The sequence below is a fragment of the Trachypithecus francoisi genome, unplaced genomic scaffold (assembly GCF_009764315.1).
Source record: "Trachypithecus francoisi isolate TF-2019V2 unplaced genomic scaffold, Tfra_2.0 Lachesis_group1, whole genome shotgun sequence".
In the NCBI taxonomy this organism is placed as follows: Eukaryota; Metazoa; Chordata; class Mammalia; order Primates; family Cercopithecidae; genus Trachypithecus; species Trachypithecus francoisi.
This window is the reverse complement of record NW_022681454.1, coordinates 248,593-272,974: the sequence shown is the minus strand read 5'-3', so window position 1 is coordinate 272,974 and position 24,382 is coordinate 248,593. Positions and strand designations below refer to the sequence as shown.

Genomic DNA, 24,382 nt, shown 5'->3' with positions numbered 1-24,382 from the left:
CCAACATGGCGAAACCCCATCTCTACTAAAAATACAAAAATTAGCTGGATGTGTTGGCACACGCCTCTAATCCCAGCCACTCAGGAGGCTGAGGCAGGAGAATCACCTCAACCTGGGGGTGGAGGTTGCAGTGAGCCAAGATCACTCCATTGCATTCCAGCCTGGGCAACAAGAGCAAAAGTCCATCTCCAAAAAAAAAAAAAAATGTTAAGTTTCATATATTTTTGGATTTGGCAATTTTGCTTCTGCTTTTGATTTCTAGTTTTTGTTTTGCTTTGTTTTGTTTTGAGACAGAGTCTTGTTCTGTTGCCCAGGCTGGAGTGCAGTGGCAGCATCTTGGCTGGGAGTAGCTGGGACTACAGGCATCTGCCACCACGCCTGGCTAATTTTTTGTATTTTTAGTAGAAGCAGGGTTTCACCGTGTTAGCCAGGATGGTCTTGATCTCCTGACCTGGTGATTCACCCGCCTTGGCCTCCCAAAGTGCTGGGATTACAGGCGTGAGCCACCGAGCCCTGCCGATTTCTAGTTTTATTCCATGTGATCTGAAAGGATGTATTGTATAATTCAATCTTTAATGCATACCAGGCTTAATACCTTGATGACAAATAATCTGTACAACAAACCTTCATGACCCAAGTTTACCTGTATAACAAACCTGCACATGTACCCCCATCCTAAAATAAAGTTAAAAAAAAAAGTTGTTTTGCATTCTAGCAGGTTGTCCATTAAACAGCTACTCATTTACTTCTCCACTTAACCCCTGTCACAGTTTAGTCTGTTTCTAGGCATTTAACTACTTTAGATATCTTACATAAGTGGAATTATATAATACTTGTCTTCTTGTTCCTGGCTTCTTCCACATAAATAAAGTCTTAAAAATGTGTCCTTATTTTGGATATAGAAAAACTTCTGCTTTTAAGAAGCTGAATAATAATTATCTGTATATTCAAAATTGTCTTTATTTATTTATTAAGAAAAGTTTTTTTCACTTTTGTAGATAATGCTACAATGAGTATGGATGTGTAAGTTACTCTTCCTTTGATGATACACGCAAGGGATTATTTACATGCTCTATTCTGTTCACTGGCATTGTCTTTTTTGAATCTAGTTATAAACTATTTCAATAACTATAGCTTCATAATAAGTTTTGAAAGTCATGATGTATGATGCTTCTGATGTTTCTCTTTTTGACAATTGTTGAGCACTTCTGGTCTCTTTAATTCTGATAAAATTTTAGGGCCGGGCACGGTGGCTCAAGCCTGTAATCCCAGCACTTTGGGAGGCCGAGACGGGCGGATCACGAGGTCAGGAGATCGAGACCATCCTGGCTAACACGGTGAAACCCCGTCTCTACTAAAAATACAAAAACTAGCCGGGCGAGGTGGCGGGCGCCTGTAGTCCCAGCTACTCGGGAGGCTGAGGCAGGAGAATGGCGTAAACCCGGGAGGCGGAGCTTGCAGTGAGCTGAGATCCGGCCACTGCACTCCAGTCCGGGCGACAGAGCGAGACTCCGCCTCAAAAAAAAAAAAAAAAAAAAAAAAAATTTTAGTATTGCTTCTTTGTAATTTAAAGTATGCCACCATTTCATTTCCTTCAGCAGTCTTTGTCAGGGGAGACAAAACTCATCTTTGCACAGAGGAAGAAGCATAGAATTGGGGGTTCCTCCTGGTTGCACCATGCCTAAGCAATATAGTGAAATCCCATCTCTACCAAAAAATAGAAAAATATTAGCCGGGCATGGTGGCATGCACCTGTAGTTCCAGTTACTTGGAGGCTGAGGCAGGAGGATCGCTTGAACCCTGGGAGGTCGAGTCTGGCATGAGCTGAGATTGTGTCACTGTACTCTATCCTGGGTGACAAAGTGAGACATTGTCTCAAAAACACATAAAGATATCACAGCAGCCTTAGTTGGAGAGAGACTGTGGGTCTGTTGGAGAATGGAGAGTTTAAAATTTTGCACAGAAGCTGTCACACTGTGAATTGTCTTGTGATTCTAGGTATCCTTCAGGGGTGAGAGGAGACTGAGGACTCAAAGGGAAGGAGTTCTGACCCCTTTTGCTATAAACTGATATCTGCACATTTACACACTTGCACACTAGGCAATGGTGTGGCCACACTTCTCTCATGACAAAGCTTCATTCTCAGGAATTGTGCTGAGGGCACCTCTGCTTCTAGAGTTTTCCAATAACAGGAAACATAAGTAAGTGCCCAGAAGATTCGGGTTCTTTCTGCCTCTCAGATCTTGAATCTGCACCAGTAACCTGTTTCCTCCAGTAGCCTAGGCTTCTGGATCACCTGACCATCTTATCTCCCTGCATGCACACATTTATAAGTCAGAGCTGCCCTGCCGGGTCCAGTACCTATAGCAGTAACCAGTCATTTCTCCAACTGTGCACTGACCCTCACTCATGGGTTCTTGATAACATCTTTTCTTATTCTGCATTTTTTCCCTCACAAACACTCTTTCCTGTGAACATAGTATGCCCCAGGTCACCCTGCAGATACCTAAATCCAGGCCCTGTTGGAAATCAGATGTCCATGAGTTCAAGGCAAAATTGTTGGATGTGGTTATTGCAAATATAAAAGTAAAACAGAAACAGACTTAATCCTCCAGCTGGAAAAAAAGGAAACGTATTTACTCCTTCCTTTTCTTAAAATATTTGACTTATAAAACTTTTATATGTAAATTATTTCTCTGCCTTTTATCTTTTTTGATTTTTCTTTTGTTTGTTTCTTCTTCTTTTTTTTTTTTTTGAGACAGAGTCTCACGGTGTGACCCAGGCTGGAGTGCAGTGGTACGATCTTGGCTCACCACAACCTCTGCCTCCTGGGTTCAAGCGATTCTTCTGCCTCAGCCTCCTGAGTAGCTGGGATTACAGGTGCCCAGCGCAACGCCTGGTGAGTTTTTGTATTTTTAGTAGAGACAAGGTTTCACCATGTTGGCCACGCTGGTCTCGATTGCCTGATCTTCTGATCCGCCCACCTCAGCCTCCCAAAGAGCTGGGATTGCAGGCATGAGCCACTGCGCCCAGCCTTTGTTGTCTCCTATGTCTCTAATTTGTTTCTATTCTATTTTTTATTATTTTCTTTATTATCCTGACATTGAGATTATTCTTTTTCAAGTTATTTAAGAATTAAAGTTACAGTGTTTGAGATCTTGTTTCATATAAAAATATATTACTATAAAATTCTTTCTTAGAATTGCTGTTTTTACATTCTACTTTTGATATGTCCTGTTTCTATTTTCATTTGTCTCAAGATACTTTTTGATTTTTCTTTTCTTTTTCTTCTTTGACCCATCGGTTGTTCAGAAACATGTTGTCTAATATATACATATTTGTAAGATTTTCAATGTTCACTCTGCTATTGGTTTCTCATTTATAAAACTGTAGTTTTAAAAACTTGATATGATTTCAAGCTGGGCTGGGTGGCTCAAGCCTGTAATCCCAGCACTTTGGGAGGCTGAGGTAGGTGGATCACGAGGTCAGGAGATCAAGACCATCCTAGCTAACAAGGTGAAACCCCGTCTCTACTAAAAATACCAAAAAATTAGCCGGGCGTGGTGGCGAGTGCCTGTAGTCCCAGCTACTTGGGGAGGCGGAGGCAGGAGAATGGCGTGAACCTGGGAGGCGGAGCTTGCAGTGAGTCGAGATGGTGCCACTGCGCTCCAGCCTGGGCGACAGAGCAAGACTTTGTCTCAGAAAAACTAAAAAACCACAAATAACTTGATATGATTTCAGTCTCTGAAAAAATAAAAAGACTTGTATGTCTTTGTTGTGGACCAGATTTATGATGTATCCTAGAGAATGTTCCATGTGTGTTTGAGAAGAATATAAATTATTCTTTTGGATGAAATGTTCTATATATGTCTTTTTGGTGCAGTTTTTTTTTTTTTTTTGAGACGGAGTCTCGCTCTGTCGCCCGGACTGGAGTGCAGTGGCCGGATCTCAGCTCACTGCAAGCTCCGCCTCCCGTGTTTACGCCATTCTCCTGCCTCAGCCTCCGGAGTAGCTGGGACTACAGGCGCCCGCCACCTCGCCCAGCTAGTTTTTGTATTTTTTAGTGGAGACGGGGTTTCACCGCGTTAGCCGGGATGGTCTCGATCTCCTGACCTCGTGATCCGCCCGTCTCGGCCTCCCAAAGTGCTGGGATTACAGGCTTGAGCCACCGCGCCCGGCGGTGCAGTTGTTTTATAGTGCTATGCAAGTAATTGTTTTCTTACTAACTTTCTGTCTGAATGATGTATTAAGTAGTGCAATATAGTCCCCCAGTACTATGTTTTTCTGTTTCTCCAGTTCTTTTAATATATGTTTATATATTTATGTGCTCCAATATTGGGTGTATATATATATATATATATATTTTTTTTTTTTTTTTTTTTGAGACGGAGTCTTGCTCTGTCACCCGGGTTGGAGTGCAGTGGCCGGATCTCAGCTCACTGCAAGCTCCGCCTCCCGGGTTTACGTCATTCTCCTGCCTCAGCCTCCTGAGTAGCTGGGACTACAGGCGCGCGCCACCTCGCCCGGCTAGTTTTTTGTATTTTTAGTAGAGACGGGGTTTCACTGTGTTAGCCAGGATGGTCTCGATTTCCTGACCTCGTGATCCACCCGTCTTGGCCTCCCAAAGCGCTGGGATTACAGGCTGGAGCCACTGCGCCCGGCGGGTACATATATATTTTTAATTGTTACATTCTTCTGACAGATTAGCCTCTTATGACTATATCATGAAGTTTTTTTTTTGTAGCAGTTTTTTTTGGAAGTCTATTTTGTCTGATGTAAATATAGCCTCTCCTATACTGTTTTAGTTATTACTGGCATGGAATTTTTTTTCATCCTTGAACCACTAACGTATGTATTTCCTTACATCTAAAGTAAGTCGTTTGTGCACAGCATGTTGTTGATTTTTTAAATCTATTCAGACATTTCATGAGTATTTTAGTTTATTTTTTGCATTAATAACAGAATATCCTACAATCGGTAATTTATAAAGAATAGAAGTTTACTTAGCTCACAATCTCGGATGCTGAGAAGTCCAAGAGCATGTCATTCCCATCTGATGACAATCATATTTCCACATCACAACATGACCAAAGTGTTGAGTCTGATGAAAGGTGTACACCAGAGCTCACTTTTATGATAGACCCACTCCTGATGACTAACCCACTTGCAGAATAATGATACTGATCCTCTCATGACCTTATAACTTCTTAAAGGCCTCACTTACTAATTTTCTCACAATGGCAGTTACATTTAACATGAATTTTGGAGGGGAAACTCAAACCATAGCAGTGTGATTTTATTGGATAACTAAATTTTTTTTATATTTAAAGGAATTACTGATTGATAAGAACTTATTACTATCATTTTGTTCATTGTTTTCTGACCATTTAGTAGTTTCTGTTTTTCATTTCTTTCATGCTGACCTTCCTTATATAGTTTTGAGTTTGTTTCGTTTTTCTTGTTATATGCTTTGGTTTCTTTTGTGTGTGTATCTTCAACATTTTTTTCCCATAATTTCCAAGAGACATAAAATATCTCATAGTTTAAAAAGTCTAGCTTAAGGTAACAATCTAACTTCTTCTTTACCCACATAGGATCTTACTTTGTTTCCCAGGATGTCATGCAGTGGTGGATTCACAACTTAGTGCAGCCTCGAACTCCCAAATATCAAGCAATTTTCCCATCTCAGCCTCCCGAGTAGCTGGGATTACAAGCACATGCCACCATGTCCAACCAGTTTTTTTGGTATTTTTTTGTAGAGACAGGGTTTTGCCATGTTGCTCAGGTTGGTCTTGAACTTCTGGGCTCAAGAAATCTACCTGCCTTGGCCTCCCAAAGTGCTAGGTTTACAGGCATGCATTATCAGGCCTAACTACTTATTTTTTCAAAAAGAATAAATAGCTTTCTGAAATCTTTATTTTATTTTATTCATGTATTTGTTTTAGAGACAGGGTCCTGCTATATTGACCAGGCTGGTTTTGAACTCCTGGCCTCAAGCAAAAGTTAACTTCTAGGTATGAAAATATTAAACAGTTTTACTACCTTCAACACACTATTTATGTCACACTTTACATCTTTTTATATTATATATCATTAACAAATTATTGAAGCTCTGTGCTTTATTCACTTTGTGTGTGTTTTTTAAAAAATTCTAATTAGGAACTTTCAAATGACTTTTAAGTTTGCTGATTTTTTTCCCCTGTATAACCGAGTCTCCTGTTAAAGCTTTCTGTTAAATACTTTAGTTCTACTATTGTGTACTGCAGCTCCAGCATATCTTCTTGGTTATTTTTTAATGGTTTTCTTTATTATAATTGGTTTTATCCATGCATTGTTGCAAAAAATTTAGTAATCTGTGTACTTTTGCATCTTATCGAGAGTTTTTTTTTTTTTTTTGAGACGGAGTCTTGCGCTCTCTCCCAGACTGGAGTGCGGTGGCCGGATCTCAGCTCACTGCAAGCTCCGCCTCCCGGGTTTACGCCATTCTCCTGCCTCAGCCTCCCGAGTAGCTGGGACTGCAGGCGCCCGCCACCTTGCCCGGCTAGTTTTTTGTATTTTTAGTAGAGACGGGGTTTCACCGTGTTAGCCAGGATGGTCTCGATCTCCTGACCTCGTGATCCGCCCGTCTCGGCCTCCCAAAGTGCTGGAATTACAGGCTTGAACCACTGCGCCCCGGCCGGCTCGAGATTTTTAAAGAAAATTATTTTAAATTCTCTGCTGGCCATTTTTTAGTTCTGTTTTATTGTTAGTGGTTCCTGGAGCATTTTTAGTTTCCTTTCATGCTGTTATGTTTGCCTGATCCTTCATAACTTGTGAAGCCTTGTTTTGATGTTCTTGCATCTGAAGGAGTAAATACCTGTTTCAGTCATTATAGACTAGTTTGAGGAGGTAAATATCTTCTCTTATTGGATTTCTGGGCTGATGAGATTTCCACTGAGATTGCAATAAAGTGCTTTGGAATCTGGTCACATAACTACTACTGGGTTTGCAGTGAAATTCCTGTTTGCAGACCTGTCATCAGGGCATCAGACAGTTCTGGATTCTGTTTTTTGAGTAGACTGAACTTTCTTCAAGATGTTGATCAATATGACTGGCACTGAGGAAAAAAACCCTCCAGTTATATCTGCAGATTAAGGTGCTGATACCATCAATGTGAGCAGGTGTGGCTCCTGCTGTGTCGCTCTTGCGAGGTGTTTGGAAATGCTCTGAGTCAATGGACAGGTTCCTAGATGAGCATTACTGACCCTTGATCACATCTGAGAGGGTGTAAAACTGATTCATAGGGCTGCTTCAGGATACATAACTGAGACCAAAGTCTTTAGGTCTGTTTCTGGGTTCATGGCATTTCTCCCTCTGGATTTCTAGGTGGGTAGGACTTCTTCCAGACTCTAGATGACAGACACCAGAGCTTGGTTATAGTACTGCTTCACAATTCACAGTGGGAATAAAGTCAGCCAGCATGCCTAAAGGAGCACATATACATGTGTTTTTTGGCAGGTCCCAGGTTAGGAAAAACTTCTTCTGGACTTGGTTGCATGGACTTGGAGCCAGGTTATAGTGCCACGTCAAGATCCACTGTCAAATAATTATTGGCAAGCCTACATCCGGGGGCACAGATGGATGTTTCTGTCTGTGAGTATCTGGGCAGGATTTCTTCCACACCATGACTGACATGTGCAAAGGGTGGATTTGGGGCTAATTCACAGATCACAGATAAAACCAGCTTCTAAAGGCCTTTCACCTGAGGCATAGGACATTATAAATTCTCCTAGGTGTCTTCGCAGAAGGTGCTAGTGGCAGAAACAAAACCAAATGGTCTACGGCTAAGTCTACAATGAAAATTCGACATATTTTTTTCTGTAGCTGGGACCGTGATGGGCAAGCATGCCACTCAAGCAAGGGCATGCCTTTTCAATACAACCCTCCTCAGTCTTGGGTTCACAACCCTTGACATGGATCCCAAAGCTCCCATAAATTTCCTTTTTCAGGACATAACTGCTGCTGCTTTTTTTCTTTTTTCTTTTGGCAGAATTTTTTACTCTTGTTGCCCAGGCTGGAGTGCAATGGTGCCATCTCAGCTCACTGCAACCTCTGCCTCCTGGGTTCAAACAATTCTCCTGCCTCAGCCTCCCGAGTAGGTGGGATTACAGGCATGCGCCACCACACCGGCTAATTTTTTTGGTTTTGTATTTTTAGTAGAGATGGTCAGGCTGGTCTTGAACTCCTGACCTCGTGATCCACCTGCCTCAGCCTTCCAAAGTGCTGGGATTACAGGTGTGAGCCACTCTGACCATCCTTTTTTTTTTTTTTTTTTTTTAAACTGCTGTACATTGCATGTCAAAGATTCAAAATGCTGGATCTTCATAAGTACATAGTCACAGTTGAAAACTGTAGTTGTTTAAAGGATTGTTTTTATGCTACATCTACATCTATATTATATTCTGTATTTTATAGGTCAGAATTTTTTATTCAAACTATTTTACTGGGGAGTCTTTTTTCATGTAGGTTCTCCTCAATTATTTCCTTTTGTTGTTTTTAATCTTCATATTTCTATGGTAATTTTCAACTCTGTACCTTTTATGACCATGTGGCATTTAATTCAAATAAAAATCACTGGGTTTCACTTGGAGCAATTTAAAATATATGTATAATTCAGACATTTCTATAGCCTATAAAAGTTATCTATGTGGTGTTTGCCTGTGTAAATAATGCCCCTATCTGGTTTATAAATTTTTTTTTTTGGTGGTCATCACTGTTTTCTCTTATAGGTGAGTAGTCAAGGAAACAGTAAAAAATTACCACCTATTTATTGTTTGATTATATGTTATTCTGTGAGAGAAACATTTTTTATATGAAGGTGATTTTTCAAAAATATAACCTTTTTAGGTAGATATAAATATTTAGTTGTGATTAAAAACATTAACATTGCTTAAAGGTTTTCAAGTGTACAGTCTAGTGGAGTTAAGTACATTTACATTATTTCAAAATGGATCTCTAGATTAATTTTATCAAAGTAAAGTTTAATACTCTATAGACAATAAACTGCCATTTTTTTCTCTTCAGCTCCTGACGAACACCATTTTACTATTTCTATAATTTTGACTGATTTTTATATTCTTATTGGTGTAATTATATAATTTTTTTTTTTTTTTGAGATGGAATCTCACTCTGTTGCCCAGGCTTGAGTGCAGTGGGGTGATCTCGGCTCACTGCAAACTCCGCCTCCCGGGTTCATGCCATTCTCCTGCCTCAGCCTCCCTAGTAGCTGGGACTACAGGCACCTGCCACCATGCCCTGCTAATTTTTTTTTTTTGTATCTTTAGTAGAGATGGGGTTTCACCATGTTAGCCAGGATGGTCTCGACCTTCTGACCTCGTGATCCGCCCTCCTCAGCCTCCCAAAATGCTGGGATTACAGGCTTGAACCTCTGTGCCAGGCCCCCATGTCTGTTTTTTTCACTATCTCATTTTACTTCAGATAATGTTCTTAGGCTTTGTTTTTGTAAGATTGTCCTGCGTGGGAAACGCGTGAGGGGAGAAGAAAAGACACACACACACACACACACAATACCTTTAAGGGTAAACAACCTTTATCCCATGTAAATGTCAATGAAGATATATAAGCAAATGATATAATAAACAAATTGCAATGGGAAGGGGAGAAGAAAAAGGAGATACATATATTTACTTTACCAGACTATGGAGGATTCACCACCAGACCAGGAAGCAACAGCTTGGGCTCCAGAGTTTGCCACCCATCCGTGCACAGATGAAGAGAGGTCTCATTTGCTTTGGCATGGTCTGGGATCCTAGCTCTTTTTGTAATGAGTTGTTTGGCACGAGGCCCAGTCAGGGCCCTTTGTGACTGGACTCAAGGAACACAAAAAAGTCAATTTGTTTTTGCCATTGTCTATTGTTTTTCAATAACTAACACATAGGAATAGATTGAAGTAGAAATTTCTTTGAAACAGTGCTGGATGAACATCTCAAGGGGCTCACATAACCCATTCTGGGATTTGGTGGCCACTGTTTATGTCATGTTCAGTTGAGTTCAAATTTAAGATTTAACTCTTCCTCCACAAAGATGTGTCAGAATATCTGTTTTAAAATAAGTATTGTATGTATATGTCACATTTAAAACTGATATTGATCTCTAAGGGGACATTTGTGTTGCTTCCAGGAATTGTCTTCTGTAAATAATAATTACCATGCATGTGTAAATATGTATTTAAAGTCCTGCCTTGAATATTTTTGGAATATTTTGGATACAGTGATGTGGTACCATGTGTATGTCTATATTGTTTTTAAGTTGTATACTTATTTTGTTTGTGTGTAACAATGGTGGTTTTACCCTGCCTATGTGAGTAGTCATTGAAATTCTCCTAATTTTACCCTCTATTTATTTGTAAATCTATATTTGTGTGTGTGTGAGAAACACTTTTGTGATTTGAAGATAATTTCCAAAACTCATACCTCTATCTCTTTTAGATATTTTTGTTTTCAAAAATGTATAACATTTAAAATTTTATATATTTTTAAATATTCATCTTAGTCACATTTTATTAACAGTTTTATGCACTATATTTTAGAATGTTTATCTTGCAAAGCTAACACTCAATATATCTTAACTATGTACTTTACTATTTTCTCGCCCTTTACACAATTCTATTTTTTATTTTTAAAGTCAAACTGCTTTCATCTCATGTAAGTTGATTCAATTTCTGTCTCTTCTTCGTGACTTTTTGTTGTATAATGTCATCAAGATTTATCTTTTTTTTTTTTTTTTTTTTGAGACGGAGTCTGGCTCTGTCGCCCAGGCTGGAGTGCAGTGGCTGGATCTCAGCTCACTGCAAGCTCCGCCTCCCGGGTTTACGCCATTCTCCTGCCTCAGCCTCCGGAGTAGCTGGGACTACAGGCGCCCGCCACCTCGCCCGGCTAGTTTTTTGTATCTTTTAGTAGAGACGGGGTTTCACCGTGTTAGCCAGATGGTCTCGATCTCCTGACCTTGTGATCCGCCCGTCTCGGCCTCCCAAAGTGCTGGGATTACAGGCTTGAGCCACCGCGCCCGGCCTTAAGATTTATCTTTATTGTACTTGTTTGAATATGTTTTGCTTTTTACAAACTGAGTAATATTTAATTATTTTAATAATTGAAATTATATTTATCAATTTAGTGAGAGAAATCTGCATTGCTTTTATTTGCTTTCAGGAACAATGCTGCAATAATTATGAGTGTCTAAATTACTCTTCATGTGACCATGTGTGAGAGTACATATTTTTTTTTGTTTGTTTTTTTGAGACGGAGTCTCGCTCTGTCGCCCAGGCTGGAGTGCAGTGGCCCGATCTCAGCTCACTGCAAGCTCCGCCTCCCGGGTTTACGCCATTCTCCTGCCTTAGCCTCCCAAGTAGCTGGCACTACAGGTGCCCGCTACCTCGCCCAGCTAGTTTTTTGTATTTTTTTAGTAGAGACGGGGTTTCACCGCCTTAGCCAGAATGGTCTCGATCTCCTGACCTCGTGATCAGCCCGTCTTGACGTCTGAAAGTGCTGGGATTACAGGCTTGAGCCACTGCGCCTGGTGACCTCATTATTTCAAACTTTGAACAAGAGTATGCTTAAGTGTATGTTGTTTAAATTCTATAAATATGTAAATTGTTTTCTTTATTTCTACTCTCATCCCAGTTTGGTCATTAAAAGTAATTTGTAAAATTTCAATTTTAAAAACTAAGACTTTTTTTGTGCCCTGACATGCAGTCTATCAAGGAGAATATTCTATGAGCTATTCAGAAAGGTGTGTATTTAGTTGTTGCTGAGCTGTGTTCTCTACAGTTCTGTTAGGCATAATTGTTTGATACTGCTTTCAAGTCTCCTGTTTCCTTATGAATATTTTATCTCATTCCATTATTCCTTACAGAAACTGGAGTATTTAAATATCCTAGTATAATTATATTGCTCTTTGTCTTGCTTTAATTCTGTCAGTATTGACTTTGTATATTTTGAATTCAATGTGGGAGAGACACACATATTAACATGTGTACACATATTTGATCATTAGTTCCCAGTAAATGAACCTTTTTATTATTTTATTATTGTTTAATATCCTTCTTTCTTAGGACTTTTTAAAGTATATTTTACGAAATAGGACAGTTTTGACTTAAGATGTACTTTGTATTACATAATTTGGACCTCTTATTTGGTTATTTGTGTGAAATATCTTTTCATTTTGCCTTTTTCAGTCTTTTTTAAATCATTACATCTCAAGTGACTCCTGTAGAAAAGTTGGATCTTGTATTTTAATTTTTGCAATCAATCCCCTTATTTGGTGCATGTATTTTGAATGGAAACTTTATTTAATAAATATTTGAATAATTTGCTGAAACAGACTTACTCATCTTATTGTTTTACTGGATTATTTTTGCCCGTTATTTTCTTTTTCTGTCTTCCTTAGTGTCTTTTTTATTTTTGTATTGATACACCTTTACTTCTTATTTTTTGGTGTATCTATACAGATACTTTTTTTCTGGTATCTTGAGAATTACATAAAATTTATTTAAGTTGAAATAATATATTTTAAACTGGTAAAAACTTAACTTCAGTTGAATCTGAAAATTCTTCCTCATTACATCTGCCCTCAACTTCATTATTGATGTCAGTAATCATTGTTGTTATTAATAGATGATAATGAACAGTTTATGATCATTTTTATGCTTTCCGCTTTACAATTTTAGAGGTTACAATGTTTTCTGTAATATGATAGTGGTACAGAACTTCGTGTATGTGCGTATCTTTTTCAGAAAGTTAGGTATTTTCATATGATTATGTTTGGTTTTCTTGCATTGTTATTTTCATGGGAAGATACTTTCTTGAGCATTGTTTTGGTAAGACGTGTTGTGCTAATGTACTTTTTCAGCATTTGGTTATCTTGAAAGGTCTTTATTCTTCATTTTTAGGACAGTTTTGTTGGTTATGTGAAGACCACAGTTATAAGTGACACATCACTTTTATTTTGCAGCTCCTAAGATGCCCTTTTTGAGTTTTTTGAAACTTTGCTTATATATGTGCTTTGCTGTAAATCTGTGTGTAACCTAGTCGAAGTTTGTTGAGCTTCTTCCTTTTCCACATGATTTTTTTTAACTTGAAAATTTCTCAGTCTTTATTTTGCATTTTTCACCTTCATGATTTGTTTTTTGTGTTTTTAATGTTTACATTGATGTTCTCATTTCTCTGATTACATTTTGTTGTATGTTTCCATTTAGCTTATTCAGCATTATTCAGGTTACATTTTAAAAATTTGTACATCTTTGTTTTTATGTTTTCTGAAAAATTTTAAATTGTTTAATTAGACCATGTTCTAATATTTTGTATACATTATAATATTTGCTTGTTATTTGGACATTAACAAAAAGCTATTTATCACAACCTTTATAATGTTGCTTTGTCCTGACATAGTCTGAAGCCAGTTGTCTTTAATACAGATTATGGGAACTTCTCATACATGTTGGAAGGATGTATCTTGTCTAGAATTTTGTGTTTATTTTTTAGTTAAAAGGGTTTGTTCATGTTTCCTCTTAAGAGTCTTTAATCACTTGCTCTGTTGTCTGTATTTAGCACTTCAGTCTGCTCTTGAAACATGTACATTCGGTCTTAGCAGACCCAAGCTGTCCTTCCAAAGTATATCACCATTTCTTTCAGCACTCTTTTGTTATTGGAGGCAGAAACCAGTTTTTGAAAGATCCCCCAAAGCCAGAAGAAGGATACGTGTCAGTATTTTTCTTCTCTTTTAAGTAAGAAGACAGGAGTTGACAGTTTACTTCTAATGGCACAGTGCTATATTGGGGAGGAGGAAGAACTGTGGTTGGTAAATGTAACAAACCTTCCTTCCTGTTCTGTGTGGCTCTTGGCATTGTGCTTACCTGAGGCATTGCATGTAACTCATTTGTAGATTTCACTAAAAGGCATTTTGATCAGTATATGTTTGTTACATGTGTATGTCTGTGAAGAAATGATGGCCTGTGGTATTTTGTTATGCCATCTTACTAATGTACTTTGTATAAGTTTACATATTAGATTTTTAAAGTATATTCACATGAATCTAGTAAGCAGGATAGTTTACTTTTCTTTCTTTCAGCTATGTGTTCTCATTTCACCCAAGACTTTTTGCCAGTGCAGGAGATAGAAGATTCATTCCACAAACTTATATTAAGAAGATATGAGAAATGTGGACATGAGAATTTACAATTAAGAAAAGGCTGTAAAAGGAAGGTGCAGAAAGCAGGTTATAATGAATTTAGTCAATGCTTGTCAACTACCCAGAGCAAAATATTTCAGTGTAATGCACATGTCATAGTGTTTAGTAAATTTTCAAATTCAAACCAACATAAGACAAGACATACTGGAGAGAAACACTTTAAAGAATGTGGCAAGTCATCTCAGAAGTTCTCAGACCTAACTCAGCATAAAGGAATTCATGCTGGAGAGAAACCCTACACATGTGAAGAATGTGGCAAAGACTTTAAATGGTATTTAGTCTTTAATGAATATAAGATAATTCATACTAGAGAGAAACCCTTCATATGTGAAGAATGTGGCAACATCTTTACCACATTCTCAAACTTTGCTAAACATAAAGTTCATACTGAAGAGAAATCTTTCAAATATGAAGAATGTGGCAAAGCCTTTAATAGGTCCTCAACCCTTACTAAGCATAAGAGAATTCATGCTGAAGAGAAACCCTGCACATGTGAAGAATGTGGCAAAATCATTACCTCATCCTTAAACGTTGCCAAACATAAGAAAATTCATACCAGAGAGAAACTCTACAAATGCCAGGAATGTGGCAAAGCCTTTAATAGGTCCACAACCCTTACTAAACATAAGAGAATTCATACTGGAGAGAAACCCTACACATGTGAAGAATGTGGCAAAGCCTTTAGTAGGTCCTCAGTTCTGAGTGAACATAAGAGAATTCATACTGGAGAGAAGCCCTACAAATGTGAACAATGTGGCAAAACCTTTAGACAATCCGCAACCCTTAATAAACATAACAGAATTCACACTGGAGAGAAACCCTACCCATGTGAAGAATGTGGAAAAGCCTTTAGTCGGTTCACTACCCTGAATGAACATAAGAGAATTCATACTGGAGAGAAGCCCCACAAATGTGAAGAGTGTGGCAAAGCCTTTATATGGTCCACAGACCTGAATAAACATAAGATAATTCATACTGGAGAGAAACCTTACAAATGTGAAGAGTGTGGCAAAGCCTTTGGATGGTCCGCATACCTGAGTAAACATAAGAAAATTCATACTGGAGAGAAACCTTATAAATGTGAAAAGTGTGGCAAAGCCTTTATATGTTCCAGAGCCCTGAATAAACATAAGACAATTCATACTGGAGAGAAACCTTACAAATGTGAAGAGTGTGGCAAAGCCTTTGGATGGTCCACATACCTGAGTAAACATAAGAAAATTCATACTGGACAGAAACCTTATAAATGCGAAGAGTGTGGCAAAGCCTTTAGACGTTCCAGAGTCCTGAATAAACGTAAGATAATTCATACTGGAGATAAAACCCCCAAATGTAAAGGATGTGGTAAAGCCTTTAAGCGACCCTTATATCTTAATCAACATAATAAAATTTTTACTGGAGAGAAACTCTAGAAATATGAAGAATGTGGCAAAGCCTTTGAATGATCCACAAACCTGAATGAACATAAGAACATTTATAATGGAAATAAACTCTACAAATGTGAAAAATGTGGCAAAGCTTTTGGATGGTCCACAATCCTGAATGAAAATAAGAGAATTCATACTGGAGAAAAACCCTACAAATGTAAAGAATGTGGGAAAACCTTCAAACAGTCCTCATACCTGAATCAACATAAGAAAATTCATGCTGGAGAGCAACCCTACAAATGTGAAGAATGTGGCAAAGCTTTTGGATGGTCCACAACCCTGAATGAACATAAGAAAATTCATATGGGAGACAAACCCTACAAATGCAAAGAATGTGGGAAAGCCTATAAACAGCCCTCACCCATGAATAAACATGAGAAAATTCATAATGGAGAGAACCCCTACAAATGTAAGGAATGTGGCAAAGTCATTACATCATCCTCAAACTCTGCTGAACGTAAGAGAATTCATACTGGCGAGAAACCATATAAATATTTAGAATGTCATAAAACCTTTAATAGCTCCACAACCCTAATTAAACATAGGACAATTCATACTGGAGAGAAACCCTACACATGTGAAGAATGTGGCAAAGCCTTTAGACAGCCAGAAACCTTTATGTACATAGGAGAATTCATACTAGAGATAAAATCATACAAATGTAAAGGATGTGGAAAAGCCTTTATGCTGTACTCCAGCATTCTTAAACATAAGAGAACTCGTACCGGAGGAATGTCTTCCCAATATGAAGAATGTGGCAGTCTTTAAATGCTCCTCAATCCCTTCTAATCATAAGATAATTCATAATGGAGAGAAACTCTACAAATGTGAAAAATGTGGGAAAGCTTTTAACCATACCTCTCTGTTCTAAACATAAGATAAATGACATTGGTGAGAAGCCATATGAAAATTTAAAACGTGGCAAAGACTTCAAAATTTTTTTTTTTTTTTGAGATGGGAGTCTCGCTGTCTCCCCCAGGCTGGAGTGCAGTGTCATGATCTCAGCTCACTGCAAGCTCCACCTCCTGGGTTCATGCCATTCTCCTGCCTCAGTCTCCTGAGTAGCTGGGACTACAAGCGCCCGCCACAACACCAGGCTAATTTTTTGTATTTTTAGTGGAGACAAGGTTCCACCATGTTAGCCAGGATGGTCTCGATCTTCTGACCTTGTGATCCACCTGTCTTGGCCTCACCAAGTGCTGGGATTACAGGCGTGAGCCACTGTGCCCGGCAGACTTCAAATTTTCATCACATCTTACTGTATGTAATTACTACTAAAGAAAACTAGAAATACAAAAAATGTGGCAGAACTTTTTACCAATGTTCATATCTTTTTGCATGTGATAGCATTTACACATGAGAGTAATTGTACAAATATAAAAATACAAAAGCCATTAATGTCTACTCACATCTTACCAGACATCAGAATTTATAGTTAACAAAAGCATTATAAATATAATTTCTGTTGAAAGGCCTTTTAGAAAATATAGGCCATTAAAGCGAAGAAGAGTATTCTTAAGACAGACAATACAAATATAAAGAGGGTTGTAGTGCCTGTACTTGTATCCCGGATCTTACTGTATACATTTTTCTTTTACTAGCGGAAGACACAGAAGCAGTTGCTCAAACTTTGTTCAACATCAGAGAATTTATATTGGAGCGAAATCCTATAAATGTAGAAAAACATCTGCTCAAAAACTGCAGCTTAAGAAACACTAGAGAGTTTATATTAGAAGATAATTTGTAGATGCAATAAATGTGGAGAAATATTTAGGCTAAAATTAAGACTGTTTAAACATCAGAGGATTTACTGGAGAAAGAACTAAGGAACTAACACTTTACAAGGAATCAGAATATTAAGTGTAAAAAAATCCAAAGTTGAACCTGTTAGAAACTTTCTTCGTGCGCCGAGCGCGGTGGCTCACGCCTGTAATCCCAGCACTTTGGGAGGCTGAGGCAGGTGAATCATGAGGTCAGGAGACCAAGACCATCCTGGCTAACACAGTGAAACCCCATCTCTACTAAAAATACAAAAATTAGCCGGGCGTGGTGGCGGGCACCTGTAGCCCCAGCTACTCAGGAGGCTGAGGCAGGAGAATGACTTGAACCCAGGAGGCAGAGCTTGCAGTGACCTGAGATTACATCACCTCACTCCAGCCTGGGCAACAGAGGAAGATGCTACCTTAAAAAAAAAAAAAAAAAAAAAAAAAATTCTGCATATGTAAGTTGATAAGAAGTAGATTTTTGAAGACATTTCATTCAAAGTATTTTTTTTACTTAAAAAAAGTATAGATTTTTTTGAAAAGCAAATAATTCAAATCCAAAATGTAGTATTTCAATGTTCTCATTTATGTGAAAGCATGTGATGAATTATTGCTGCATCAGAGATATTAGAAATTCCATTAAGTTGGCAACATTCATGAACTTTTACATGAAAGAGAAAGAACAGAAATGAAAGACGCCTGAGGAAAATCTAAGCAGTGAGGCTTTTTGTGGTTGACTTAGAGTGATATGCATGAGGTAGGTGTTCAGAGTAACATTTTGCATTATAGTGAGAAACAATCTGAATTTTAGTAGTAAATTGTTTTACTAATTATACATTTATGTAATAAATTAATAAAATGCTGTAAATTTTAAAATTCTCTTTTAAGATCATATGTGAACTTAATTTTTTTTTCGAGACAGAGACGTATTGCCCAGGTTGGAGTGCAGTGGCATGATCTTGGCTCACTGCAACCTCCGCCTCCCAGGTTCAAGTGATTCTCTTGCCTCAGCCTTCTGAGTAGCTGGGATTACAGGCGTACACCACCACACCCCACTAATTTTTGTATTTTTAGTAGAGATGGGGTTTCAGCAACCAGGCTGGTCTTGAGCTCTTGACCTTGTGATCCACCCACCTCAGTTTCCCAACGTGCTGGGATTGCAGGCATGAGCCATCGCACCCGGCCTTAGTTTTTTAAATAAAATTGTTAATGTGTAGAAGTTACTGTGCCTTGAATGATGTATTATGCCAGCAACTTTCACCTATCCCACCTTACTCAAGGGTGTAGGTAAGAGATACTAACAATGTACTATCTGATAACATAGCTGAATGACATTTCTGTCTCTTTTTCCAATGGCTTTAAACAGCAAGTAAAATGAATATTGTTCCTATGTTGCATTTTTATTCTTATTTAAATTTTTAAAAATTTTTTGTGGCTACATAGTATAAGTATATATTTATGGTGTATATGGGTTATTTTGATACAGGCATACAATATGTAATAATGATATTAGAGTAAATGAGTTATTCATTGTCTTAAGCTTTTTTTTTTTTGAGACAAAGTTTCGCTCTCGTTGCCCAGGCCGGAGTGCAATGGCGCAATCTTGGCTCACTGCAATCTCCACCTCCCAGGTTCAAGCAATTCTCTTAAATCAGCCTCCTGAGTAGCAGGGATCACAGGCATGTGCTACCATGTCTGGCTAGTTTTGTATTTTTAGTAGAGATGGGGTTTCTCCAGCATTTATCTTTTATATTACCTACAATCTAATTATACACTTCAATTATTTTCAAATGTACAATTTTTTCTACTACAGGTCATTTTATGATTTTAATAGTTATATCAGAATATAATTATAATTCATACATTCCTGAGTCCTGGATGGTTTTCAAAAATGTTTCCTATTTATCTTTGTGCCTTGATCTTTGTATCTTTGAACATGCATCATGTTCTGCAAACATACAGACTTCTAGTTTTAATTTACATGGAGTTAAATATATAAATGTTGTGTTCTAAAGATAAACCTTGGGTGTAAGAAAATTATGAAGCAAGCAATTGTGTTTGCATGAGAGTTTGTACCTATAAAATAGCAATATTGGAACAAAGAAGTTTTTATTAATACTGTGGATAATTTACTAGAACTCTAGAAACCTAAAACATGCTGAATTATTTGCCGGGCGCGGTGGCTCAAGCCTGTAATCCCAGCACTTTGGGAGGCCGAGACGGGCGGGTCACGAGGACAGGAGATCGAGACCATGCTGGCTAACACGGTGAAACCCCGTCTCTACTAAAAACTACAAAAAACTAGCCGGGCGAGGTGGCGGCGCCTGTAGTCCCAGCTACTCGGGAGGCTGAGGCAGGAGAATGGCGTGAACCCGGGAGGCGGAGCTTGCAGTGAGCTGAGATCCGGCCACAGCACTCCAGCCTGGGTGACAGAGCGAGACTCCGTCTCAAAAAAAAAAAACAAACAAAAAAAACATGCTGAATTAAAATCTACATTTTCTTATTTTTATGTAATTACTGTAAAATCTAACGGATCATTGTTGAGAATCTCCCCATGAAAAGTCCCTGTTTTTATGTGGTGCTCATGCTAGAGATATACTTTTCTTGTTTCTGATTCTTTTTTTTAAAACTTCATAAAGTATGTGAGCTGGTCGGAAATTATAAGAATTTTGTAAAAAAAATTAGTGCACAGAAAATACTTTTTAGATATAATTTCACAATATGTATAAAGTTATATTTTATTGGAACATTTCATTTTCCATATATATATATATATATATATATTTTTTTTTTTTGGAGACGGGGTCTCACTCGGTCGCCAGGCTGAAGTGCAATGGGACTATCTTGGCTCACTGCAATCTCCACTCCCGGGTTCAAGCGATTCTCCTGCCTCAGCCTCCCAAGTAGCTGGGACTACAAGTGCACAGCTAATTTTTGTGGTTTTATCAGAGGCAGGGTTTCACCATGTTGGCCAGGATGGTCTCAATCTCTTGACCTCGTGATCCACCCACCTTGGCCTCCAAAAGTACTGGGATTACAGGCATCAGCCACTGTGCCTGGCCTGTTTTTATTTTCTAATTATCTTTAGTTTTCTGATGTCTTCATGTGTTTATCCCCAGCTATGTATGCTTCACTCCTCTTCTTTGTGTTATGGCTGCAGTTTCCCAGTGTTCTCTTCATGCCATGTAATTTCACTTGGACTTTCTAGGCTCTGATGAGAAGTTTGGAATTTTTAATGTAATAAATTGTTTTTAACTGGGGTGTCTGAGATTATAGTTTATCAATGCAACATTCAGATCACTTAATTGAGGTAAGAGTAATTCACTGTCCATATGTAAAATGATTAAGTGAGCACTGTTTTTCTGTTGAAGAAAAATTGTATGACATTGGAACACAAAGTGTGTTAAATGTAACATACCTTAATATATATTAAAGCATAAATATAAGTGGGTTGCATATTGTAAGCACCATATGAAGAAACACATTAGAATTTTGAAATCTCTTAAAACATATCTTCAAAATAAAATTTTTAAGACTTAATGGTAGATGAAGAATTTTACATATAGTTTTCTATGACTTAGCAAAACTTATTTTTTATGCTGAATCTTCTATTTTTGAGGGTAAATGTTAAGTGTTGGAAAAATATTAGAATGATCTGTGTAGATTGAAAATCTGCAGTGATCTTTTGTTGTTGATTCATATTGCAATCTTGAAGAATTTGAGATTTGTTTTAGAGGATGCAGTTCATGGGGTATAGTTTTTATTTTCAGTCATTAACTTTATCCAAGTTCTTGGTCACCTTCTCTGAAAAAAATTTGGACATTATGGCAGTTATTGAATTCAAACATTCATTATTTACATTAATGTAATTCAGCATATATAAAGTCCTTGTTTCTTGTTTTCTTGAGAGAAACAATTCAGCCCAGAGACAATTAGTGAAGCAAGCAGGGAGTTCATTAAAGGAAAATAACACACCGAAGGAGGAGTGGATTGGCCCAGCTGGGAACAGCCTTGAGATTTTTACATGTTGCAGTTTTTATTATCAGAGACTTAAAAAAAAATTCCCACCTCTGTCTTAAGTGTCTGCCTCTGTCTTTATGGAGTTTCCTGCTTCCTGGTAAATCTTTTATCCTCACCGAGTTTCTGTCTAGGTCTATGAGATGCTTTACTATTGCAGCAGATCTCTCAAGAAGTTTCCTTTTGCCCTTTCCCCCTTTTTATCAGCATATAGCTAGCTACATTCTGACAGTTTAATCACAGTACGAGCAATTACTGGGTGTCTTTTTTTTTTTTTTTTTTTTTTTTGAGACGGAGTCTTGCTCTGCCACCCAGGCTGGAGTGCAGTGGCCAGATCTCAGCTCACTGCAAGCTCCGCCTCCCGGGTTTACGCCATTCTCCTGCCTCAGCCTCCCAAGTAGCTGGGACTACAGGCGCCCGCCTCGTCGCCCGGCTAGTTTTTTGTATTTTTTAGTAGAGACGGGGTTTCACCATTTTGGCCAGGATGGTCTCGATCTCCTGACCTTGTGATCCGCCCGTCTCGGCCTCCCAAAGTGCTGGGATTACAGGCTTGAGCCACCGCGCCCGGCCTACTGGGTGTCTTAAGGGGGTGTTTCTGAGTATTCTTTCTTCATAGGTATTTCCTGTCCTCTCTGTCTGCTCAAATTTAGCATACATATTTTGGGTTGTCTTTGGAGCATGAGGTTTTTCTCCCCCAGGGGCTTTTTCTGCTCATGTCTAACTGACTAACATTCCCTCCTCAATAGATTTGAGACTCTAAAATATTTGAGTCTAGGGCCGGGCATGGTGGCTCAAGCCTGTAATCCCAGCACTTTGGGAGGCCGAGGTGGGTGGATCACGAGGTCAGGAGATCGAGACCCTCCTGGCTAACACGGTGAAACCCCATCTCTACTAAAAATACAAAAAACTAGCCGGGCGCGGTGGTGGGCGCCTGTAGTCCCAGCTACTCGGAGGCTGAGGCGGGAGAATGGCGGGAACCCGGGAGGCGGAGCTTGCAGTGAGCCGAGATCGCGCCACTGCACTCCAGCCTGGGCAACACAGCAAGACTCTGTCTCAAAAAAAAAAAAATTTGAGTCTAGGGGCACTGTGGGTCTCTGGTAACTACTTCCTGGTAATATGAGATAAAGAATTCATCAGTGTCTCATTCTCTTGCTCTTTGTCAGAAAAAGATTCCCTCCATGTTCTCCCAGAAGGTTGGATTTGCAGTGTGCAGAGGAAATGTGTAGGGATATGGCTGTCCAGACGGGGAAAATCGGTCGATATTCCTGTTGCAGGACCATTTTAAGTCTTGAGTTTCTAGGTCATAGGAAACAAACCTGGTTACTAGATTTAGTGAGCAAGGCTCACAAAAGAGAGAAAGGAGGACAAAGGCTAGGGATCCCCCCCAAAAACAGGATGTCTTGAGAATTGGAACCAGGTGGCATGTTTCTGATGGTGAGAGGCCTGGTTTGTAAAATCTCTAACATGGTCCTGGACTTTTCCTAATCTGTTAACCCAGAAATAGCATTTTTCTCCTAGCACAAGACAGATTCTTTCCTGAGCTGCAGCTGGTGTGGCAAGACCTCTACAGTTTCAAACTGCATCAACAAGATAATCAACTTGTTGCTGTCACTCTGTAAGTCTGAGCAGTGGTTTCTGTTTTGTGAGTCAGTTCCAGAGACAGGTTGTGGTAAGTTGAGGAGGCAATAATTATGTCAGCGATTCCTGTAGTGACACTTGAAATGCCAAACTCATTCAGGAAAAAAAAAAAAAACAAAAAACAAAAAACTGTTCAGTCGATCTGGTGTGAGGCAGTAAAGGGTAATAGCAAGGAAGCATCACCCGGGACAATGGAAATTTTAGGGGTGAAGGAAGCCAGAGTACATGTGCTGGTCCAGTTTCCAGAGAAGGAGAGATAAGCCTGCATTTCACGTAGGAAGTAAAGTTCTGTAGTTGATAAAAATGGATGTAGAAGGTGAGGTCAGTTCCAAATATTGACCAGGGTCCTTGTTGGCTACCCAATATATGAGATTCTGCCACTAAAGTTGCTGCTGCCATGGGAGCCAGACATGAGTCCTTTTTTTTTTTTTTTTTTAAACATGGTCATGTTTCTAGTAGTATCAAAGAACAGAGTTTTCTGAAAGAAATTAAAGACTTGAAACCTTTTCATAATTTATACTAGCTTGGTCAACACCATGGACTGGGTTGACTCCAAGAAGGGTGACTGACGCAGAAGTTGGAGGCATCATTTTGGATGAATGGTCCAGCAGTCAAAACACTTGGGGGAGAACAGAAAATGTCATTTGATATTGAGAATATTTAGTGAAACAAAAAAGTTTGAGAACTATCAATAATGATGCTGGTTGTGTTGCATTGTGCTGGGTCAAAATCACCCACAATGGTTCTGGAATTTACATTAGCACAGATGCATAGAAGTGCCTGGCCAGTGAGGGTAGCAGGGGCGAACAAGGGGCTTGAATCAATGGGGGTGGGTTTAAGAAAATCTTTAAAAACTGTTTCATTGTTTTAAAAATATTATGTTGCCGGGTGCGGTGGTTCACGCCTGTAATCCCAGCACTTTGGGAGGCCGAGGCAGGTGGATCACGAGGTCAGGAGATTGAGACCATCCTGGCTAACATGGTGAAACCCCGTCTCTACTAAGAATACAAAAAATTAGCCGGGCATGGTGGCGGGCGCCTGTAGTCCCAGCTACTCGGGAGGCTGAGGCAGGAGAATGGCGTGAACCCGGGAGGCGGAGCTTGCAGTGAGCCGAGATTGTGCCACTGCACTCCAGCCTGGGCGACAAAGCGAGACTCCCTCTCAGAAAAAAAAAAAGTATATTATGTTAACAGAGGGAAGGTTTTTGTATAGAGAGGTCTCGATGATAGGTGAAGCTAAGTTCGGCTTGAGAAGTTACCCATTCTTGTATTGTGGCCAAGTAGGCCATTCCTA

At 38.9% G+C, this 24,382-nt stretch overlaps 1 protein-coding gene across 1 annotated transcript in view; it reads left to right on the top strand.

Moving 5' to 3' along the window:
* The window catches only part of LOC117086264 (zinc finger protein 732-like), a 33,891-nt gene extending 17,452 nt beyond the window's left edge, over positions 1–16,439 (top strand). The window contains 3 exon segments of the mRNA XM_033215949.1: positions 14,125–16,281; positions 16,284–16,318; positions 16,320–16,439. Of these exon segments, the coding sequence (XP_033071840.1) occupies positions 14,125–16,281; positions 16,284–16,318; positions 16,320–16,439 (2,312 nt within the window).
* The last annotated feature ends 7,943 nt before the right edge of the window (positions 16,440–24,382 follow it).